Raw genomic sequence first — 21,693 nt, 5'->3', positions numbered from 1 at the left:
TGCACCTCAAGTCATTACAAAGATTTGAGGGGCTGTTATGTAAGTAGCTGAGGGAGACTAGCAAATGCAAGGACTTGAGGAAGGAAAATCTGACATGTTCAAGGGAGACTCTGTGCTCCAGGGTGGCTGGGCATAAAGAACAAGGAGGGGAGGCAGTCAGGTGCCAGATTGTAGAGCTTTGTAGGACATAAGATGGAGTTGGTGCTGCTCCTTTTAAGTGAAATCAGAAGGCACTAGAAATGATTTAAGCTTTAGAATGGTCACTGACTCTGTGGAAAGTCTACTTCAGAATGAGGAACAGACAAAAGTACAGGTAGGACATGGATTAGAACGGTATTTCAGTGGAGAGCCAGTAAAAAATTATATTTAGGGATTTTATTTGGATTAAATGAGTGAACTTTTGGCTGTGTGTCACAAAAACTCAGTGAAGTGTCTTCAAAATCAGTATGTTCATTATTTCACAAGATGAGAGTTGAACAGGCTGCAGGGCAGGCTGACATCACTGCCCTCTGGGTGCATATGTCTTTCCTCTTCTGGTTTATGCACACAGTGACTCTGATGGTCACACGAGCTTCAGGCGTCTTCTTCCTACCAAGCCTTTCAGACAGGAATCAAGAGAGGGGTGGGGAAGGAAGGGGTGCTTTCTTCCTAGGCATACCTTTTTCAAAAGCAGTTCAACAAAAAGGACTTCAAACAAACCTATCTTTACGTCTCTTGGTCAGTACCAGGTAATGTGACCACCCCTCATCTAATCACTGATGATATCATGGAAGGCAATCACAAAGGCAATTGCCGTGATAGATTTAGATCAACCATGATTCACCACCTGGCACTAGAAAGGGCCAGTCCCCTTCGGAATCACATGACTGCAGGATACCTGAACAAAACTGATGTTTAATGGGCAAAGAGCAAATGGCTGCTGGTTGCTGGGAAGCCAAGACTGTTTACTTCAATATCATTTAAACATTTTATAGAAGGCAGGCTGTGGATAACACTGTGATGAAGTGCCATAAAAGCAAGTTAAATACAAAATCATTCTTACTATTCCTATTGCTTTAAAGCTCCCAGGTAGCACTACAACACCCAGTTTTCATGCAGATAAACTCAACGACCTCATATGACTGACATTCTAAAACTCATTTGAAAAGGCATACACATAAAATTTAGGATTATGACAGAGGAATTGTACTTCCTTAGAAATAAGGTTTTTTAATTTCCTTTTTAGATTGGCTAGAGGATGGTTTGAAAGGAGACATATAAATGAGAAGTGAGAAATGCAAAGGTAATGAATAAAATGGTTGTTTGAAACAAGTGAAAAACAAATGGCCATTTAGTTAATGTTTCATGAGTAAAAATTATAAAATGCAGAAACAAGTTTCTCTGAAGTATAATGTCTATTGTAATTGAAAATCACTAAATGACATTTTATATTACTTTTTAATTAGTTGCTAATTTTAGAAAAAAACAATAAAGACTATGCTAAGTGAAAGTTTTTAAAACAATTTTGTAATTAAAAAGTGGAGCAGTCAAATTCATGTATTGAAAATTACAAAAGGAACTTTCATAATGAAACATTATTAGATATTTCAATAGAGAAAGGCATATTTTCCTTGGCTCCCACAAAATATCTAAATATTCTAATTCTCAAATAATGTCTTCACCGATGATGTAGAAAACACGTAGAGTTAATAAGAAGAGCTTAGTTAGACCACATACCATCTTGGATTTCTCCTTTGCATTGAGCCAAATATACTACTTCAGTCCACGCTGTAGGAAGATGTACATGCTTCCCGGAGCCTAAGGTTTTGAGACCCAATTTTCTCTGTTATGGGGAAACATGAAAGAGGCAAACCAAAATGTCCATCTTTTAAAAGACTAATTAATTTTTGGTTTGATATATAAAGCTTATTTAATTATAAGTTTTAACTTTAATTCACAATATTTTAACTATGCTTACTTATAATCAAAGAAACATGTATTATTTTTTCTTTAAATATTTTGAACATGTAATCATCCACTAACTAGGAGAGAACAATCACAATATTAAGTATTCAAACAGTGTACTATTACCTTACATCTGAGAATAATTTATTATTTAGATTATCCCTTAATTATCTTCTGAAAGTCATTCTATAAGGCTGATGTTCTATGATGTTTACTGCATAAAACTTTATATTTTCACTTATATTATTTTTAATTTTTAACATTTTATGTAAATTATATTGGTGTTCAAATGCAGAGAATGGTGTTAATATTCTGAGTAATATCATTCATTATTTGCTGAAAGTAATTCTCATTCTTTATTTTCTAGGACTTACTTCTGTCTCATTTCCCTACCACAAGATGTACCTCTGGCTTTAGAAGGAAAAGTATATTGAAGAAATGTGATTCAACTGAAATTAGTGTGATGCCAATTTGCTGGAAAACTTTGGCTACTTCACTGTGGATGGACCGAAGTTAATGAACGTGAAAGAGATAGCAAGATTGCTCCTTTTCTCCTAATATGCCCACTCCTGGGGCTGTCTCAGGGATCAGCTGGCCAATTTGGAGAGAAGTTCACAGATGAATGTACCTGCTAGCACCTATCAGCATGCATACTTATCAAAAGTATATTCCTTCTTCTATTCAAATTTTTTCACGGATTAAAAAAAAATTTAAATGTATGAGCAACCATGAACCAAAATATTGGGAAATCACCACCACCACAACAGAAAAGCTTAATTTATGCTCCGGTTTTGCGCAACTTTTATTTCATGAATTACTCGGTATTAAAGCAAAATCCTATGTACATTATTTCTCTGTCAAACTTAAACACACTAATGTAGGAAAGGCAAAACAAGGGCTTCTTTCACTTTCTGTTCTGTTTTGATATGTTTAAAAATGTGGGAATTAATGGTATTCTCCTAAAGAACGTATTTTTTACAAGTGCGTAGTTTGGTGAATAATTTGTTAGAGAAAGAACAGAGTATGCTGTACATGTATAATGAGCTTTCTTTCCTCTTTGGGATATGTCACATCCCAGTTAACTTGTTTTTAGGAAAAAGTGGAATTTTCATAATCAAAATTTTACTTTCCAGCCATAGATATTTTGTCATGGGCTCTTGAACTAGTGTCAACAGCTACATTCCCCAATAATTTATGGAGAATCTTCACCCAAAAAGCCATTTAACATTGAATTATTTCACTATAATCTTTAACTTTAATTTGTATTAATATTTTAACTGTATCTACTTATAATCAAAGAAAGGTGTGTTTTTATTTTTTCCTTCAGTATTTTGAACATGTAATCATCCACCAACTAGAAGAGAAAGTTTACAGTAGTAAGTAATCAAGTAGTGTAGTATTAATTACCTTACATCTGAGAATGTTTTTTCTAGCTAGGTCCAATAATTTTTCCTCCTCTTTTGGGTTTTTTGTTTGGTTGAATCTCAAGATGAATTCCTTTGTGATTGAAAATGATGGCCTAAACCAAAATAAATTCGGTAATTTTAACTATCAGTTACAAATTCTACTTAGTCAATTTTCAGTGGCTAAGTGTAGCTATTTTCTAAAACAATTACTTTACCTTAATAAGAATGTTTCACACACACAAAATCAATAAAATAAAAAAAATAAATGTACACATCTCCTGTATTGATCTTATCATACTGTTGGATTGAGAAACATAATTTTCATGATGTCATAGAACTCTGTAGCCTCTGAAAAAAAGTTTCTGAAATGGTTGCCAAAAGTCATGTTGGTACATGCCTTCTTCATAGGCAATATCCAGCACAGCTTTAATTATGTTGAACATGGATTTATCTCCTCATATATGCCACTGTTGGTTCAATCCAAGCTAAACCTCTATTCCCTCCATGCAAGTGGATTCAGTCCAACTGCGGCTAGAGTAAAGGGAGCAGGAGAGAAAAGATGTATGTAGTAAAGCCAGAAAGGTGACAAGTGTCACTCTGGATGAAATGGAAGCTATTTCAGGGTTTTAATAAGACAAGCAATATGAGTTCACCTAAGTTTGAACAGGATCATGCTGATGCTGTGTCCAGCGCTGGTGTGGGGATGTGGGATGTAGCAGGGGAGGGACACACATATGCCTGGATGAGAAGTAATGGGGGCTTGATCAGGATTACAGCAATATAAGTATAAAGAGTAAAGATTTATATCTAAATCTATTCTAAATAATAAAGAGTATTTTTAAAAAGTAGTGTTAACAGACAAGGAATATAAGGTATAAGGTAAAAATATTAAAAAAAACACTTCCAGATAGAGCGTATCAGTCATTTATTAATTTATTGAATCATTCTGTATTAGTTGAGTACCCACTGTGAATCAAGCACACTTCTAGGCAAGAGGACATAAAACAGAAGTGAATCTAAAACTGATGTGCAGTCCCTTTCCTCGTGGAATGTATACTCTGTTGGGGGAGAATAGATGCACAATAAAAACACGAAAATAAATAAATGAACAAGATTTCTGGAGAAGTAAGCACCGTGAAGACAGTGCGGAAGAGAGCATCAGGAGAACACGCTACTTTGCATTAAGCAAACAGGTTATATTTCGAGAGAGAGACCTCTGAGAGGAGAAAGAGGAGAAGGTAAAAGACAGAGGAGAAACTGATGATAAGATTAGGTGGCCAGGACCAGAACTCACAGGCTATTTAGAGGAGAGGTAGACATCCCACAGACACACCAAACACATACACAATATCCAGGGTTTCAAATACAGACTTAAAAATACATCTTCTAAAATTAGATACTTTATCTCAGCTTATAGGCTCTGAGAAAAATACATCTACATCATTTTATTTCTAAAGCAAAATAAAATTCAGGATGAAACATCTAATTCAATTTCTATGCTTAAAATACATTTTTAAAATAATTTGTTTTGTCAATTATTTTTCAATATGAATTGTGACCTGTAATGAATCATTGAGAATATGGAAAGCTCATGCTTTTCAGCTTTCTGTATAGATAGAGTCCCTTAATTGGTGCCCCACAGCTCATGTCAATAAATATTTAATGGGAAATAAATATAAGTTTTTTAACCATTTCTAGCCTATCACAAATGAACTGAGGTTGTTATACAAGTTATTATTTAATAATATACAAAACACATAAGGAGAAGCAACAGGCCACTTGAAAGAGAGCAAATACAGGCATTTGAAAGAAAGTACAGTTAGCTTCACACATTCCAATTTCTTCACACATTACAAAATCTTCAAACATAAATGTAATCCACTATAATTGTAGAAGAATAATCTGTGGAACAGGTAGTGAATAAAGACCATGATAATTTTACATACAAAAATATATATACTAAATTCTCCTGATTGCATGCATACCCAATTCAAACTGACTATTTACCTTATCTTTAAATTCACAAATTCTTAAGCTAATCATTCATTAGTTCAGTAAATATTGAAGGTAAGCCTCCTGCATACAGAATACTTCACTAGACACAATGGGGGCTAGAAGAGCTGTCAGGTTTGGTCCCAGAAACTTTCCAGTCTAGGAGGGAAGTGAGGTAACATAAAGGAGAAATACTAAAATAGGAAATAAAAGCCTGTGGGATTTCAGTAAAGATCATGATTCTAATCCTTCCTAGTCCTATAATCTTTACTTAAACAATCTGTGTGACCTATAATTTTCCATCTGTGGAAATGACAAAATCTTGTAAAATTCTGAAAAGCACTAAATCAGAACACACAGTCAAGTTCTTGGCATATATTCAGTGCCAGATAACTGTTAGTTATTAGCATCACTGTTTCTGTTTAAAGATTCAGGAAGAGCTTCTCTGCAGAAATGGCACTTGAGCTGTACCTTGAAGTACAGAGAGGAATTGGAATGTGACAGAACAGCACTTGTCCTTTCAAAATTCTTTCTCTGCTTTTTTCTGAAACCTGATCACCCAGCTAGTGCCTGGGTTTCCCAGTCTTCCTGGAAGCTGGGTAGGGCCACATGGCCAAGCCAGGGGGATGTGAGCAGATGTAATATATGTAAGTTTTAGATTATTTTAATTTAAAGATGTATCACTTTCCCTGGAATGATAGATTTTTCTCCTTCCAGTGGACTGGAACACAAATATAGTGCTGAAATCAGCTTTGATTAGGCAGCTAAATACAACACCCAGTGAGAAAATGAGGGCCCCTCACTCACCCCAAAAGCAGAGCTACACAATCAGCCTAGACCCACTAAATTTACATGTCAGACAAATACACCTCTATCTTACTAAAGCCACTGAAATTTACAGGTCTTTTTTTATAGTTGCTTCAAATTTACCCTAACTTAGGTAACTGCATTGTCTAGTACAAATAAGAACAAAGAAAAAAAGTGAAGAATTTTAACCTACTGTAGAGTGACAGAATGCTTAAAATCAAGGTAGGAAATGAAGATGGAAATGCTAGGTTGAGAACAAACATAATTGGCATTGAATGGCAGTCTGTGGCAGAGACTTATATCTGCCTACATCAGTGTCTGTACTTCTCGTTCTCTTACTAAAAATTTGTCTTTTGCAGTTAGGTATGCCCACATGCCTAGGCTTCAGCCAGTAAAATGTAAGTAAAATTCAGAGAGTAGTTCTGGGAAGTCTCCTAAAAAAGGACACTGCCCTTCTTCTGCCTTTCCTCTGTTCTGCTTCATGAAGTATGACTCTGATAGCTGGAGCTTCAGCAGCCATGATGAAACATGAGATGGTCTTCAGTGTAGGCCATGTGCAGCAGGGCAACTAGATAGGCAGAATCTAGGCCCCAGATCCCCTACCAACTCTGCACTAACTACAGTCAGAGAAATAAACTTTTTGTTTAAATGTCATGGTTATTTTAGATTTTCCTAGTTGTAGGGGACACTCATTCTATATTATACACAGACTTTTGAGTTTTATTGTTAAATAAAAGGGAATTACTGTGCAGAAGAGTGGTGAGATTACAGCTTTAGTTTAGGATAACTAAACTGAAAGTCATATGTGGAATTGTTTAGAGTAGTGACTGTTGATAAACAGTTGGCCAGTTATTTCAACAATTTAGGTAAGAAGTAATAAAGGTTTGAACTTCAGTTTGGGCAATAAAAATGAGCAAGAATAAATGAATGTGAGAGGTTGGGTGGAGGCTAAATCAGTAGAGCTTGATGACTAGTAGGATGTGAGAAAAGAAGTTATGAGAGTGGACATACATATAATCTCAAGGTTTTGAGCCCACATGATTAGTAGTAACAAGCTGACATCATGACAATTAGATGGAGGAATTTGGGCAGAGGACCTGGGCCATTCTGGACGACCAACTGTGATTTATCTGTAAGACATCTAAGTGGAGAGCTCTAAAATCCAAATGGATTTGTGAGGTAGGCATTAGGAAGTAGATAAAGCATGGAAATAAAAGATTTCAGACTCATCTACGTACCAGTGATACTCAAAGCCATGAAATTTCAAGAGAAAGAACACTGAGAAGAAAAAGAAGAGAGAACTTTACACAAATCCCACAGTTAAGAGGCAAAAGGGAAAGAAGAAAGAGTATATATGATAAAAGGAGACTCACAAAAGTACTACAATGAATTCAAATATGTGTACAATTTGGGGTGAAAACTGCTTCTCTGAGAATTGTTCACTACTCACAGTCTGTTGAACCAGTGGGTCTAACTTCTGTATAGTACCATATGACTCCACACCCATCACCGTAGCTGACTGGGTCACAGTGGACATCTGACTCAAGCTGAGCCAATCTAATCCTCTCTCCAAGGGTTTTAGATAATTAGCTGATACTTTAATTAGTTGATGTTAGAGCTGAAAGGTCACATAGAGCCAAAAGGTGGCTTTTGCTGAGATGTCATGCAAGATGATGAATTACTCCAGATCAGAAAGCTACTTGTTCACCATGGGAGCCCCTGGTCAAGATATGTTGGATGATTTACTGATGTTTAGCCAGAGGCCCTATCCTTTGGAATTTATAGTCAAATGTAGATGCAGACCATATCTGTCAAGTTGACCATTTTATCTCCTCTCAGTTAGAGAAAATAGTACTGAATGAATGAATTCAGTAGGTCTGGCTATACCTTCTTCTCTTACGTTCCACAAGACAACACTTATATCCTTCCATTATCTTTTTCTTTGCTTGAGTTAATTCAATTGTGTGCCCATTCCATGCAAATAAGCAATCCTAGACTGAGATGTCAAAGAAGAATACAATGAAGATGAAGACTATGACCAAAAATGCACACCCACAGAAATATAGAAAGTTAATATTTAGAAAGTCAGTGGAGATCTTTAAGAGAATAGTTTCACTACTGAATCATTGATACAGAGTTGAGTTTAGGGATAAGAAAAATTCTGATGTCTGGAAACATTCCCCAAAACAAAAGCACACAGAGCTTGCAAGGTCTTCATGATTATTGCTGTATTGGCCAAAAACATCTTACAGAGTCGCCGATTCATGTGACACATGACTGACTTCCATGGCCCAAACACTGAGTTGCTGTCCCCTTCCACATGTGGAGTAGCCAAGAGCTGGATGACATAACTAGAAGTATGGATGAAGTAGTACAAATGGGGTATATCTTGACCAAAGAAAATGTAGACAGGAGGGAAGAGACAAGAATAACCCTGCTCATTTCTCCATTCTAAGGTTTACTAGGAGATATAACTTCTTGTAACTTGTCTTGATAAATCCCATATGTCAAGTATGGACATGTCTCTGCTCTGTCTGTGAGAAGTTCTGATTTAGTGCCCCAAGTGGGAATATACCAAGGTTTCTTGCCTCATTTTCCTTTTTTTCCCACCTTCACTGAAGTGACCTTGAATACCTCAAATAAAGTACTGGAATCTTAATCCTCTTCTCATATTATGCCTCTAGAGACTTGGGCCAAGACAGTGGTATAAGCCCACATACAAGAGGATTGTGGTTTCTAAGATCTTGTAAAACTGTCTGACTACTTTGTACAGATATTCTCATCAGTAGCTACTGATCTCTCATTTGGGGTAATATATCCTAAAGGAAACTACATTGTAATATATAATTGAATGTTTTCATCCTCTTTATAGCCTTCTAGCTAGTAAATAACCATATTTTTGGCTAAATCATCTGTAGCCAATCTAAATGCTACAAATACAGATGTCTCAGGCTAAAATGAACAGACCTGACAGCAAAGTCTTAACCATTGGATTTTCACTTAAGGCATATAATAACTCAGATAAATGATAAACAAAGACTATTGATTGAATAATCAAATGATGAACGTATAAATAGGAAAAGTTCCTTCTTGCTGCCAACACACACAGCCCACACTACAGAGCTATACTGTATTGTAAATGTATACATATCAAAAGCAATAGTATTATTTAGAATATTTAGAGCAGATATTTGTAGGATATGTTTTACTAAACAAGTGTTAAATTCATTAAAAGGAAAAATTTCAGGCTTATTAACATTTCTGGAAGCTTTGAAGACTATAGCTTCCCAGATATAAAAAGCATTCAAGCAGCTTCTGTAAGGAAGATATAAAATAATCTAATAGCTTGGCTAAATCTTCCTAATACAAGACTACAACTCCCTTTTAACTTTTTCCAGTCAGTTAACATAAATGTGTATATTTGATGTAAATCTTCAAAATCTTTTGGTCTTTCCCATCTCTGAGATGAAATAGAAAAGGCAAAACAGACTATATACAATAAAATAATCTTAGTCATAAAAGAAAATAGTGACAAAATATCTCACTCTGAACCAGTAATCCATTGAAAGATTGTGTGATTTTTCTCTTTGGTCCAGAAATGTGTGGACATCAGTACCTTACCTGAAGGAAATACATGGAGTTCTACTTGTGTCTCTAACAGAACTCACACTGAGCCTCCCAAGACTCATGTTTCTAAGGAAGATATGTGAAGTAAATACAGTATGAGGCATATGACAATTCATACAACATTTTTAAAAAGTGATATTCCTTCATGTAAGATAGGCCTTTGCTTCATCTCAAACAGCTGATTCCAGGGACAAACTCTGGTTTCCCTTAATACAAGCTTCCACAGAGACAAGACTAAGTGTGTTTTCTAAGTGGCATCACAGTAAGAAAAAGTCACGATTTTCAAGATGCAGGAAATCTTGACATTTTTGTTAGTTTACAGATATTTTTATATTATTTAAATTTTTAATTTATATTTTAATTTATTCTTATTCGTGAAAGAAACTCAAAACTGAATATGGAATCATCTTTGGTCTGTTACCACTTTTATTCTTTCTTCCCAAACACATTGATATCATTGATAACAGCTTCTGTTATTGGTGTTGAGAAATTTAGGAGACTCTTTTAGGAGACTCCTTCTACAATGTCTAACTAAATATCTGAGGTAAGAGCAATTGGAACTAATTCCAATCCCTTCTCCCCATTCAGGGAGCCATAGACAAGGATTCCTTGGTGCTCAGCAGACAAGGAAAGAAAAAATGTGTGTGTGTGTGTGTGTGTGTCTGTGTGTGTGTATCTTAGAAGATGCCTGAACACAGATTTACACCCCAGGCAAATAAAAATAGTTGGTCAAGAAGATTCAGGCAGTGAATTTAATTTTTGTTGCCCCAGACTGGTAGCATTCACAGGTGCCTGGCAGAGAAGCAAATGCAGAGTCCCTGGAGGATGACGTATTTCCCCTGGTCCTCACAAAACATGCAGAAACATTTTTTTTCCCCAAGGACAAGTGGAAAATGAAATGATATGACATAAATGAGAACAACAAAAAATACGAACTTACCAAGTCCCCAGTCATTGGAATAATCAAATACAGATTATAAAACCATCATACTTATTTCACAATATGTTTAAAAGTATCTGGAGGCAATCAGAAACTATAAGTCCACATAAAACAGTTGAAGAAAAATAAGTGAATTACTAGAAATGTAAGATATAGTTTTTAAAATTCAGTGAATAAATCTGGTAATGAGAATTAGTCACATAGAAAACAGATCACATTCTAGAATAAATTATTCAAAATACAGTAAAAAGGGGAAAAATGGAAAATAGACACAAAAGAGTAAAAGATGTGAAATGCACAATGAGAGGATCTAACATACATTTAATCAAAAGTCCCAGAGGGAGAAAAAAGAGAAAGTGGGTTTTCAAGGTAATATCTGAATAAACAGAACAGGATAATTCTTCAGGAGTTATGAAAAACACAGTCCACAGATTCAAAAGGCCCAAGAAATCCAAGTAGAATAAATTTTAATTACATTCTGACATATCATAATAAAACTATAGAAAATACAAGACAATAAGAAAATTTTGAAAGTCCCGAAGTGGTGGGAAACAGATTAAAGAAATAGCATCAAAATTTCACCTAATTTCTCAACACCAATAACAGGAGCTGTTACCAATGATGTTAATGTTCTCGGGAAGAAAGAATAAAAGCGGTAGCAGACCAAAGGTGATTCTGTTTTATGTTTCTTTCAAGAATAAGAATATTTAAAATTTTAAATAATATAAAAAATATATTCAGACTAACAAAAATTGAGATTTTGCTCAACAAAAGATCTCATGAAGGTAAATTTTAAAAGGTGTATGCCTGGCAAAAGAAAAATAAGATCTAAGAAGCAAAAAGGAATGAAAAGCAAGGAAAGTGATAAACAATAAATAAAATACAAAGGAGCATTAACTGCTTAAAATAGTAATGAAGTCTAGTGGAGTTAAAAAAAAAGGACAAAATAGAATTAAAATGATGGATGAGAGTTGAAAACAATCATACTTAGTAATGAGTGTTTAGGTGTTCATTTTAACAAGACTGAGAAAAGCAACAGAGAATTCAGCAACATGTCTATATGTAAAGTCAGTGTATAAAAAACAATTGTATTTTCTATTCTGGCAATGCCTAGAAATAATCTATTTTTTTAAGTGTATGCATAAAATAAAAGTATCAAAAATATGAAATACTAACAAATTTATAGGAATAAATCTAACAAAACATAGACAGCAATCTGTGGGGCAAAAAAGCATTAACATTCTATTGAGAAAATTTACAAATAACTAAGTGGAGGAATACCTGGTTCATGGGTTGGAATTCTTATTAAGATAAAGATAGCAATTCCCCTCAAATTATCTATAGATTCAAAAAAAAGTCCAGTGAACAATCCCAACAAGTTTTTGAAAGAAATATGGCAAGCATATTTCTAAAAATAATATTCAGTAATCACTGAAGAAGAACAAATTTGGAAAATTCTGACTATACGATGTTATTACTAAATGACAGTAATTAAGGCAGTGTTGTGTTGTTACAGAAAGAGATAAATAGGCCAATGAAATAGGAGGGGGGGCCCAGAAACATACCTATTATATGCAGACACTTGATTTATTCAATAGTTATACTAGAGATATAGTAGAGGAGGATATTTTTTTTTTGGTACATGGTGTTGAGCAATTGGATATGTACATTAAAAAGGGACATTAGACCTGTTCTTAACACCAATAACAAAAAGTCATTTCCCTGTCAACTACATGAAAGACAAAACAATAAGATTTTTAGGAAATAATGTATAAGGATATCTACATGATCTTGTAGTGGAGACAGATTTCCTAACAAAAGACTGATAATTAGCAAGTCTTTTCACTAAATGGTATATATCCCGTGATCCAATGATTCCATTCCAAGGTATGTACCTTAGGATATGTGCTAGGATGCTTGTACTAGAATGTTCATAGAAACACTTTTCATAATAACTAGAAACAGAAAATAATTGAAATGGGCAATATAGATGAATGAATTTATGAAATGGGCCAATGGAATGAACAAATCAACAATGAAGTTATAGAGCTACACTCAACACCCTGAATGAACTTAGAAAATATAATGATTATATAAATTTTCAAGACTTTTATATGATAAAATTACTTCCTTGGGATAAAGTTTATAAAATGAAGATACCAGATCAAAGTTTGTTGATAATTTAAAAATTGTGTGTGACTTTAGGACATTTTTAAGAACTTAAAAATAAAGAGAATAATAGAATACATAATAAAACTTACAAGTCTTTTATTTCAAACATTTTTCCTTAATAAAAATAGATTAACAGATAATCTTGAAGCTCTTTGATCACATGCCATCCCAACTATAATTATGGCAATAATTTGAAATGCGGAAAACCATTCTATTGTGTCTTAACATAGCAAAAGACATAGAAAAAATAAAATGCTTCATAATACAGCAGTTACTAAATACTTTCTCTTAGGCATTTAAAGGATTATCATAGCAACTTAAAAGACATATATGATTCAAGAAAAAAATGCCTACTTTGCACAAAAAGTATAGAATTTAAAATTTTAGAATTATATGACTATTACAAATAATGAAGCTATTTATTTAAAAAATAGCTAAGTCTTATCATGTTTATCCTGAATTGTAGAACTATGGGTGACTTTTTTGTGCACAATTTTCTGTACTTTCTAAAATCTACAAGACATATGGGTCTGCTACTTTAGTGATATGAAAATTATTTCAAACTTACATTAATGAATTATTCTTTCTTTTCTTTATACTTTGAAAATTAAACCTCAAGAGTTTTTCATGGCAAGAGGAAGATGTGACTCCAAATTGATCAATCACAGGTGATGTGTTGACAGACATAATCACTCATCATAAACCTAAAGAGAAATATTAAATTTTATATTAGAATACAAATGCACTCACAGTACCAAACAACACATTTCATGCAAATTCATGACTATGGGAAAAAGAGTGGCAAGAAGGAAACTCAGCCTTAAGAACCAAATTATATTATGGAAGAATTTAGATTTAACTACCAACTTAGAAGTAAAACCCAAGTCTGAATAAAAAATGCATGTTCTTCCTATTATGTTACTCTTATAAACTTATCCTTTCACATGACAGTTAGCTTTATTATGCTTTAGCAGTACTATCAGCAAAATCATTGGAAGAACAGCATGGAACAGTGGTTAAGAGAATAGAACCAGACTAACTGATTTACTTAACTGCTCTGTTCATCAGTTTCTCACTTGTACAATGGGCACAATACCTTTTTACAGAGTTACTGTAAGAAATAGGTCAGTATATGTAAGTTGCTCAGAATAGAGCCTGGCATATAGTAGGTGCTTTATGTAAGTGCTTGTAGAAAGCTTTATATAAAGCATAGATTGCTATGCTTTCTGTTTTTTAAGGTTACTTGTAACTTTCTTTGTATGTCTCCTGCCTTTTTGCCGTTTAGATTATGCTTTCTTCACCTGCCCTCATATTCAGATTTATTTTCCTTTTGAAGTATGTCTGAGCACATTTTGTGAATGGAAGACCAAAACCAGGACATACTATACATGTTTCAACGAGTATTTAAATAGAAAAATGAAGTAATAAAATGGTTAGTCAGATTTACATTGAATTATTTTGCATTTCATTTTTCAGTTAGCTAACTTTTAAAATTGATCATTATGTCAGTCAGGAAGTAGATGGCACACCCAAATGTGGTGACTGAATAGAGATGCTTTCCAAAGATGTGGGCAAGAATTATTCAAATTTAAAAAATGAAACAGAATAAACCTAAGATGCTGCTGATTCTCAGGGGTTTACAAGAAGCAATGAAACATTACCCTCTCAGGACTGACCAAAAAAAAAACCCAGAAAGAATAGCTCCAGGAGAGTAGTGTTTACTAAAGAATCTTTGACCTTTGGTTAAGAGATGCAACCAATCTGAGGCTGCCTACTCAGAGGGAGCCTGGAGAACTGGAACTTTGATCTCACTCTCTTCTGTACTCCACTCCAATCAACTACCTGCCTGCGCTTCCCATTAGCTAAACCAAACTAGAAGCCTGCAAAGGCATAGGCAAGAGGGGAAAGGTGGAAAGTGGATATAGAAGGACAATGGGAAAATGTCCAGCACAAGATGGATTACAACCACAAAACACTGTTATCTGCTGCTATCAGTTTAGCAAAGTCAGCTTCTAATTACCTAGATCCATTAGAATGTAAAGCAAATGTACTTTTAGGTCAGCATCTGTACTGGCTATACACAGACGTCATTCAGAGTGGGCCTAACTTTCAAATAAAATACAAGTTATTCCCAAGCAGGAGTAACATATTCAAGAGTTTATTTTTTCTAATAGTTAACAACATCACATTGGATTTTCTGCCTTAAAAGGCACTCAGGTAAACAACTACAAACAATTATTAATGAATGCATGATAAAGTATGCACAGAACAATAATAAAGATGTAAGAATATTCAAGAGTTAATTTGATAAATGCAGCAATAAATGTCACAAATTTGACATTTACTGAGTCATATGAAATTATGGAGGTAAGCTGTTTCCTAAGACAAAATCTTTAAAAGAAGTCAAAAAGAAATGCACCATTCATAAAACATTACATATTTCAGAAATAGAGTTTAGAAATGCAAATTTGAGTCAGACATACTCTTAGATAAATTAATTGAAAACATTTAATGAATAGAAAGTAAAAGTATAGGCCATCTAGGGAGAAAAATAATTGAAGGGAAACTGAATTAAAGGCAAACTGGCTTTGTGTGTGTGTGTATGGTAGGCATATGACATAGAGCTTTTAGCTATTTTCTGATACAGTACTCAGGATTGATTATGATTAGACATATTTTTTGAGGTTTGAAGAAGCTGGAGAATAATTATTTTAGAAATTCGTTCTTGATCACTGAGCCTGTCACCCAAAGATTCCTCACATCTGTTGCTAATAGTATTTGCACCATCTACTCAACATGCAAGCACAAAACGCTGTTGGTAAGACTTCCTGTCTTGCCAATGGGTTTCACACCCCCACCCCACCCCCACCCCCACCCCACCCCCACCCCCAGCAAGTTCGCTGTGGAAACAATGTGACCAAAGAAAATGACAGCAAACGTTCTTTGGGTTGAAAGGGTTTATTACCCGGCTTGTTCTCCTGGCGGGAGGTCGAGCACTAGCGTCTGTCTCCACCCAGAATACTGGGCTGATCTCTCTGTATAGTGCAGTAACAACTTACTGCCTAAAGGTGTGGAAGCAGTTCGGGTGTTTTAAGTTCAGTGAGGATCCTGGCCATAGGAACCCAATTTCCCCACAGAGGTATTTTGTGGGGAGTTGAAGAGATTTTTAACCTTATTTTCTTTGTTTATTTACCCAATTGAGGGTTTAATTCTACCATTTCTATGTAAAACATTTCTGAAGATATTCATCCTTTCTTTTAGGGAACCTGAGATTATTTGGTTACTGTTTCTTTTACTTAGTCAAAAGAAATTCTAACAAGTACATTAGGGAGTCATATTGTCTCTCTTGAATATCACAATACCCTTAAAATTTAGTGGTTTATAAACTAGGTTGGTTAAGCACAGTTACTACCAAAATAAGTACTCCCAAGGTTAGCAAGAAATAGAGATTAAAGATATAGAAACTTTTACAGCAATTTGACATTTTGTACCCATCCATTCCTGGGAAGTGTAGGGAAGTTGATGTTCCTATGACCAGGATCCTCACTAGACTTAAACCACCTGATGATGTAACTGTCCTGTTCCTAGGCTACTGCTTACATACCTTTAGGCAATATGGTATTTTTTATTTTTATTTATTTTTATTTTTTATTTTGTTATCATTAATGTACAATTACATGAGCAACATTATGGTTACTAGACGCTCCCCATTATCAAGTCCCCACCACATACCCCATTACAGTCACTGTCCATCAGGATAGTAAGATGTTATAGAATCACTACCTATCTTCTCTGTGTTGTACTGCCTTCCTCATGTCCCCCACCCCCACCTACATTATATGTACTAATTGTAATGCCCATTTTTCCCCCTTATCCCTCCCTTCCCACCCACCCTCCCGAGTCCCTTTCCCTTTGGTAACTGTTAGTACATTCCTGGGTTCTGTGAGTCTGCTGCTGTTTTGCTTCTTCAGTTTTTGCTTTGTTCTTATGCTCCACAGATCAGTGACATCATTTCATACTTATCTTTCTCTGCCTGGCTTATTTCAATGAGCATAATACCCTCTAGCTCCATCCATGTTGTTGCAAGTGGTAGGATTTGTTTTCTTCTTATGGCTGAATAATATTCCATTGTGTATATGGACCACCTCTTCTTTATCCATTCATCTACTGATGGACACTTAGTTTGCTTCCATTTCTTGGCTATTGTAAATAGTGCTGCGATAAACATAGGGGTGCATATGTCTTTTTCAAACTGGGCTCCTGCATTCCTAGAGTAAATTCCTAGGAGTGGAATTCCTGGGTCAAATGGTATTTCTATTTTTAGTTTTTTGAGGAACCTCCATACTGCTTTCCACAATGGCTGAACTAATTTACATTCCCACCAGCAGTGTAAGAGGGTTCCCCATTCTCTACATCCTCGCCAACATTTGTTGTTAGTCTTTTGGATGTTGGCCATCCAAACTGGTGTGAGGTGATACCTCATTGTTTTAATTTGCATTTCTCTGATGATTAGCAATGTGAAGCATCTTTTCATGTGTCTGTTGGTCATCTGAATTTCTTCTTTGGAGAAGTGTCTGTTCAGATCCTCTGGCCATTTTTTAATTGGATTATATGCTTTTTGTTTGTTGAGGTGCATGAGTTCTTTATATATTTTGCATGTCAACCCCTTATCGGATATGTCATTTATGAAAATATTTTCCCATACTGTAGGATGACTTTTTGTTCTATTGATGGTGTCCTTTGCTGTACAGAAGCTTTTCAGCTTGATATAGTCCCACTTGTTCATTTCTGCTTTTGCTTCCCTTCCCAGGAAGATATGTTCATGAAGAAGTCACTCATATTTATGTCCAAGAGATTTTTGCCTATGTTTTTTTCTAAGAGTTTTATGGTTTCAGGACTTACATTCAGGTCTTTGATCCATTTCGAATTTACTTTTGTGTATGGGGTTAGACAATGATCCAGTTTCATTCTCTTACATGTAGCTGTCCAGTTTTGCCAACACCGGTTGTTGAAGAGGCTGTCATTTCCCCATTGTATATTCATGGCCCTTTATCATATATTAATTGATAGTATATGTTTCGGTTAATATCTGGATTCTATTCTGTTCCACTGGTCTGTGGGTCTGTTCTTGTGCCAGTACCAGATTGTCTTGATTGCTGTGGCTCTGTAGTAGAGCTTGAAGTTGGGAAACAAGATCTCCCCTACTTTATTCTTCCTTCTCAGGATTGCTATGGCTATTTGGAGTCTTTTGTAGTTTCATATGAATTTTAGAACTTTAGTTCCAGTTCATTGAAGAATGTTCTTTGTATTTTGATAGGGATTGCATTGCATCTGTAGATTGCATTAGGCAGGATGGCCATTTTGACGATATTAATTCTTCCTACAAAAAGCATGGGATGGATTTCCATTTGTTTATTGTCCTCTCTAATTTCTCATAAGAGTGTCTTGTAGTTTTCAGGGTATATGTCTTTCACTTCCTTGGTTAGGTTTATTCCTATGTATTTTATTCTTTTTGATGCAACTGTGAATGGAATGGTTTTCCTGATTTCTCTTTCTGCTAGTTCATCATTAGTGTATAGGAAAGCAACAGATTTCTGTGTATTAATTTTGTATACTGCAAATTTGCAGAATTCAGATATTAGTTCTAGTAATTTTGAAGTGGAGTCTTTAGGGTTTTTTACGTACAGTATCATGTCATCTGCAAACAGTGACAGTTTGACTTCTTCCTTGTCAATCTGGATGCCTTTTATTTCTTTGTTTTGGCTGATTGCCGTGGCTTGGACCTCCAGTACTATGTTGAATAAAAGTGGGGAGAGTGGGCATCCCTGTCTAGTTCCTTATCTTAGATGAAAAGCTTTCAGATTCTCTCTGTTAAATATGATGTTTTCTGTGGTTTTTCATATATGGCCTTTATTATGTTGAGATACTTGCCTTGTATACCCATTTTGTTGAGAGTTTTTTACCATGAATGGATGTTGAATTTTGTTGAATGCTTTCTCAACATCTATGGAGATGATCATGTGGTTTTTGTTGCTCTTTTTGTTGATGTGATAGGTGATGTTGATTGATTTTCGAATGTTGTACCATCCTAGCATCCCTGAGATGAATCACACTTGATCATGGTGTACGATCCTCCTGATGTATTTTTGAATTTGGTTTGTTAGATTTTTTTGAGTATTTTTGCATCACTGTTCATCGGGGATATTGGTCTGTAATTTTCTTTTTGTGGGGTCTTTGCCTGGTTTTGGTATTAGAGTGATGCTGGCCTCATAGAATGAGTTTAGAAGTATTCCCTCCCCCTATATTTTTTGGAAAACTTTAAGGAGAATAGGTCTTATGTCTTCTCTAAATGTCTGATAAAATTAAGCAGTGAATCCATCTTTTCCAGGAGTTTTGTTCTTGGGTAGTTTTTTGATTACTGATTAAATTTCATTGTTGGTAATTGGTCTGTTTAGATTTGCTGTTTCTTCCTTGATCAGTCTTGGAAGGTTGTATTTTTCTAGAAAGTTGTCCATTTCTTCTAGGTTATACAGATTGTTAGCATATACATTTTATAGGGTTCTCTAATATTTCTTTGTATTTCTGTGGGGTCTGTCATGATTATTCCTTTCTATTTTCTGATTCTGTTTATGTGTGTAGATTCTCTTTTTTCTCTTAATAAGTCTGGCTAAGGGTTTACTTATTTTGTTTATTTTCTCAAAGGACCTGCTCTTGTTTCATTGATTTTTTCTATTGTTTTATTCTTCTCAATTTTCTTTATTTCTTTTCTGATCTTTATTATACATATCCTTCTGCTCACTTTGGTCCTCATTTGTTCTTCTTTTTCCAGTTTCAATAACTGTGACTTTAGACTATTCATTTGGGATTGTTCTTCCTTCTTTAAATATGCCTGGATTGCTATATACGCTCCTCTTATAACTGCCTTGGCTGTGTCCCACAAAAGTTGGGGCCTTTTGCTGTTGCTTTCATTTGTCTCCATATATTACTTGATCCCTATTTTAATTTGGTCATTGATCCATTGATTATTTAGGAGCATGTTGTTAAGCCTCCATGTGTTTGCAAGCCTTTTTGCTTTCTTTGTACAATTTATTTCTAGTTTTATACCTTTATGGTCTGAAAAGTTGGTTGGTAGAATTTCAATCTTTTTGAATTTACTGAGGCTCTTTTTGTGACCTAGTATGTGGTCTATTCTGGAGAATGTTCCATGTGCACTTGAGAAGAATGTGTATCCTATTGCTTTTGGATGTAGAGTTCTGTAGATGTCTATTAGGTCCATCAGTTCTAGTGTGTTGTTCAGTGTCTCTGTGTCCTTACTTATTTTCTGTCTGGTGGATCTGTCCTTTGGAGTGAGTTGTGTGTTCAAGTCTCCCAAAATGAATGCATTGCATTCTATTTCCTCCTTTATTTCTGTTAGTATTTGTTTCACATATGTTGGTGCTCCTGTATTGGGTGCATATATATTTATAATGGTTATATCCTCTTGTTGGACTGACCCCTTTATCATTATGTAATGTCCTTCCTTATCTCTTGTGATTTTCTTTGTTTTGAAGTCTATTTTGTCTGATACTAGCACTGCAACACCTGCTTTTCTCTCCCTGTTGTTTGCCTGAAATATGTTTTTCCATCCCTTGACTTTTAATCTGTGCATGCCTTTGGGTTTGAGGTGAGTCTCTTGTAAACAGCATATAGATGGGTTTTGCTTTTTTAACCATTCTATTACTCTGTGTCTTTTGATTGGCGCATTCAGTTCATTTACATTTAGGGTGATTATTGAGAGATATGTACTTCTTCCCATTACAGGCTTTAGGTCCGTGGTACCACAGGTTCAAGGTTAGCTTCTTTACTATCTTACTGTCTAACTTAACTCACTTGTTGAGCTATTATAAACACTGTCTGATGATTCTTTATTTCTCTCCCTTCTTATTCTTCCTCCTCCATTCTTCATATGTTGGGTGTTTTGTTCTGTGCTCTTTTGTGTTTCTTTTGACTGCTTTTGTGGGTAGTTGATTTTATTTTTTGCCTTTAGTTAGTATTTGGTTGGTCTGCTTTCTTTGCTGTGATTTTATTTTCTCTGTTGACATCTATTTAGCCTTAGGAGTGCTCCCATCTAGAGCAGTCCTTCTAAAATACCCTGTAGAGGTGGTTTGTGGGAGGCAAATTCCCTCAACTTTTGCTTGTCTGGGAATTGTTTAATCTCTCCTTCATATTTAAATGATAATCGTGCTGGATACAGTATTCTTGGTTCAAGGCCTTTCTGTTCATTGCATTAAGTTCATGCCATTCTCTTCTGGCCTGTAAGGTTTCTGTTGAGAAATCTGATGATAGCCTGATGGTTTTAATTTGTAGATGTCCTTTTTTCTCTCTCTGGCTGCCTTTAGTACTCTGTCCTTGTCCTTGATCTTTGCCATTTTAATTATTATGTGTCCTGGTGTTGTCCTCCTTGGGTCCCTTCTGTTGGGAGTTCTGTGTGCTTCCATGGTCTGAGCGATTATTTCCTCCCCCAGTTTGGGGAAGTTTTCAGCAATTATTTCTTCAAAGACACTTTCTATCTCTTTTTCTCTCTCTTGTTCTTCTGGTACCCCTATAATGTGAATATTGTTCCGTTTGGATTGGTCACACATTTCTCTTTATATTCTTTTCATTCCTGGAGATCCTTTTGTCTCTCTCTGCATCAGCTTCTCTGTTTTCCTGTTCTCTGATTTCTATTCCATTAACAGCCTTTTGCACCTCATCCAGTCTGCTCTTAAGTCCTTCCAGAGATTGCTTTATTTTTGTATCCTCCCTCTGTACTTGCTCCTTTAGCTC

General features: G+C 35.1%; 1 protein-coding gene across 1 annotated transcript in view; it reads right to left on the bottom strand.

The window, feature by feature from the left end:
* Positions 1–21,693, bottom strand: part of TMEM232 (transmembrane protein 232) — a 240,137-nt gene that overhangs the window by 201,287 nt on the left and 17,157 nt on the right. The window contains exons 3-5 of the mRNA XM_036887007.2: positions 13,457–13,592; positions 3,352–3,463; positions 1,717–1,822 (exon numbers count right to left, since the gene is read on the bottom strand). Coding sequence (XP_036742902.2) covers positions 1,717–1,822; positions 3,352–3,463; positions 13,457–13,575 — 337 coding nt within the window. The 5' untranslated portion in view covers positions 13,576–13,592. The remainder of the gene's footprint in view (positions 1–1,716; positions 1,823–3,351; positions 3,464–13,456; positions 13,593–21,693) is intronic.

Source organism: Manis pentadactyla, chromosome 2 (genome assembly GCF_030020395.1).
Source record: "Manis pentadactyla isolate mManPen7 chromosome 2, mManPen7.hap1, whole genome shotgun sequence".
In the NCBI taxonomy this organism is placed as follows: Eukaryota; Metazoa; Chordata; class Mammalia; order Pholidota; family Manidae; genus Manis; species Manis pentadactyla.
The sequence above is the reverse complement of the archived record's forward strand: the minus strand, read 5'-3'. Positions and strand labels throughout refer to the sequence as shown.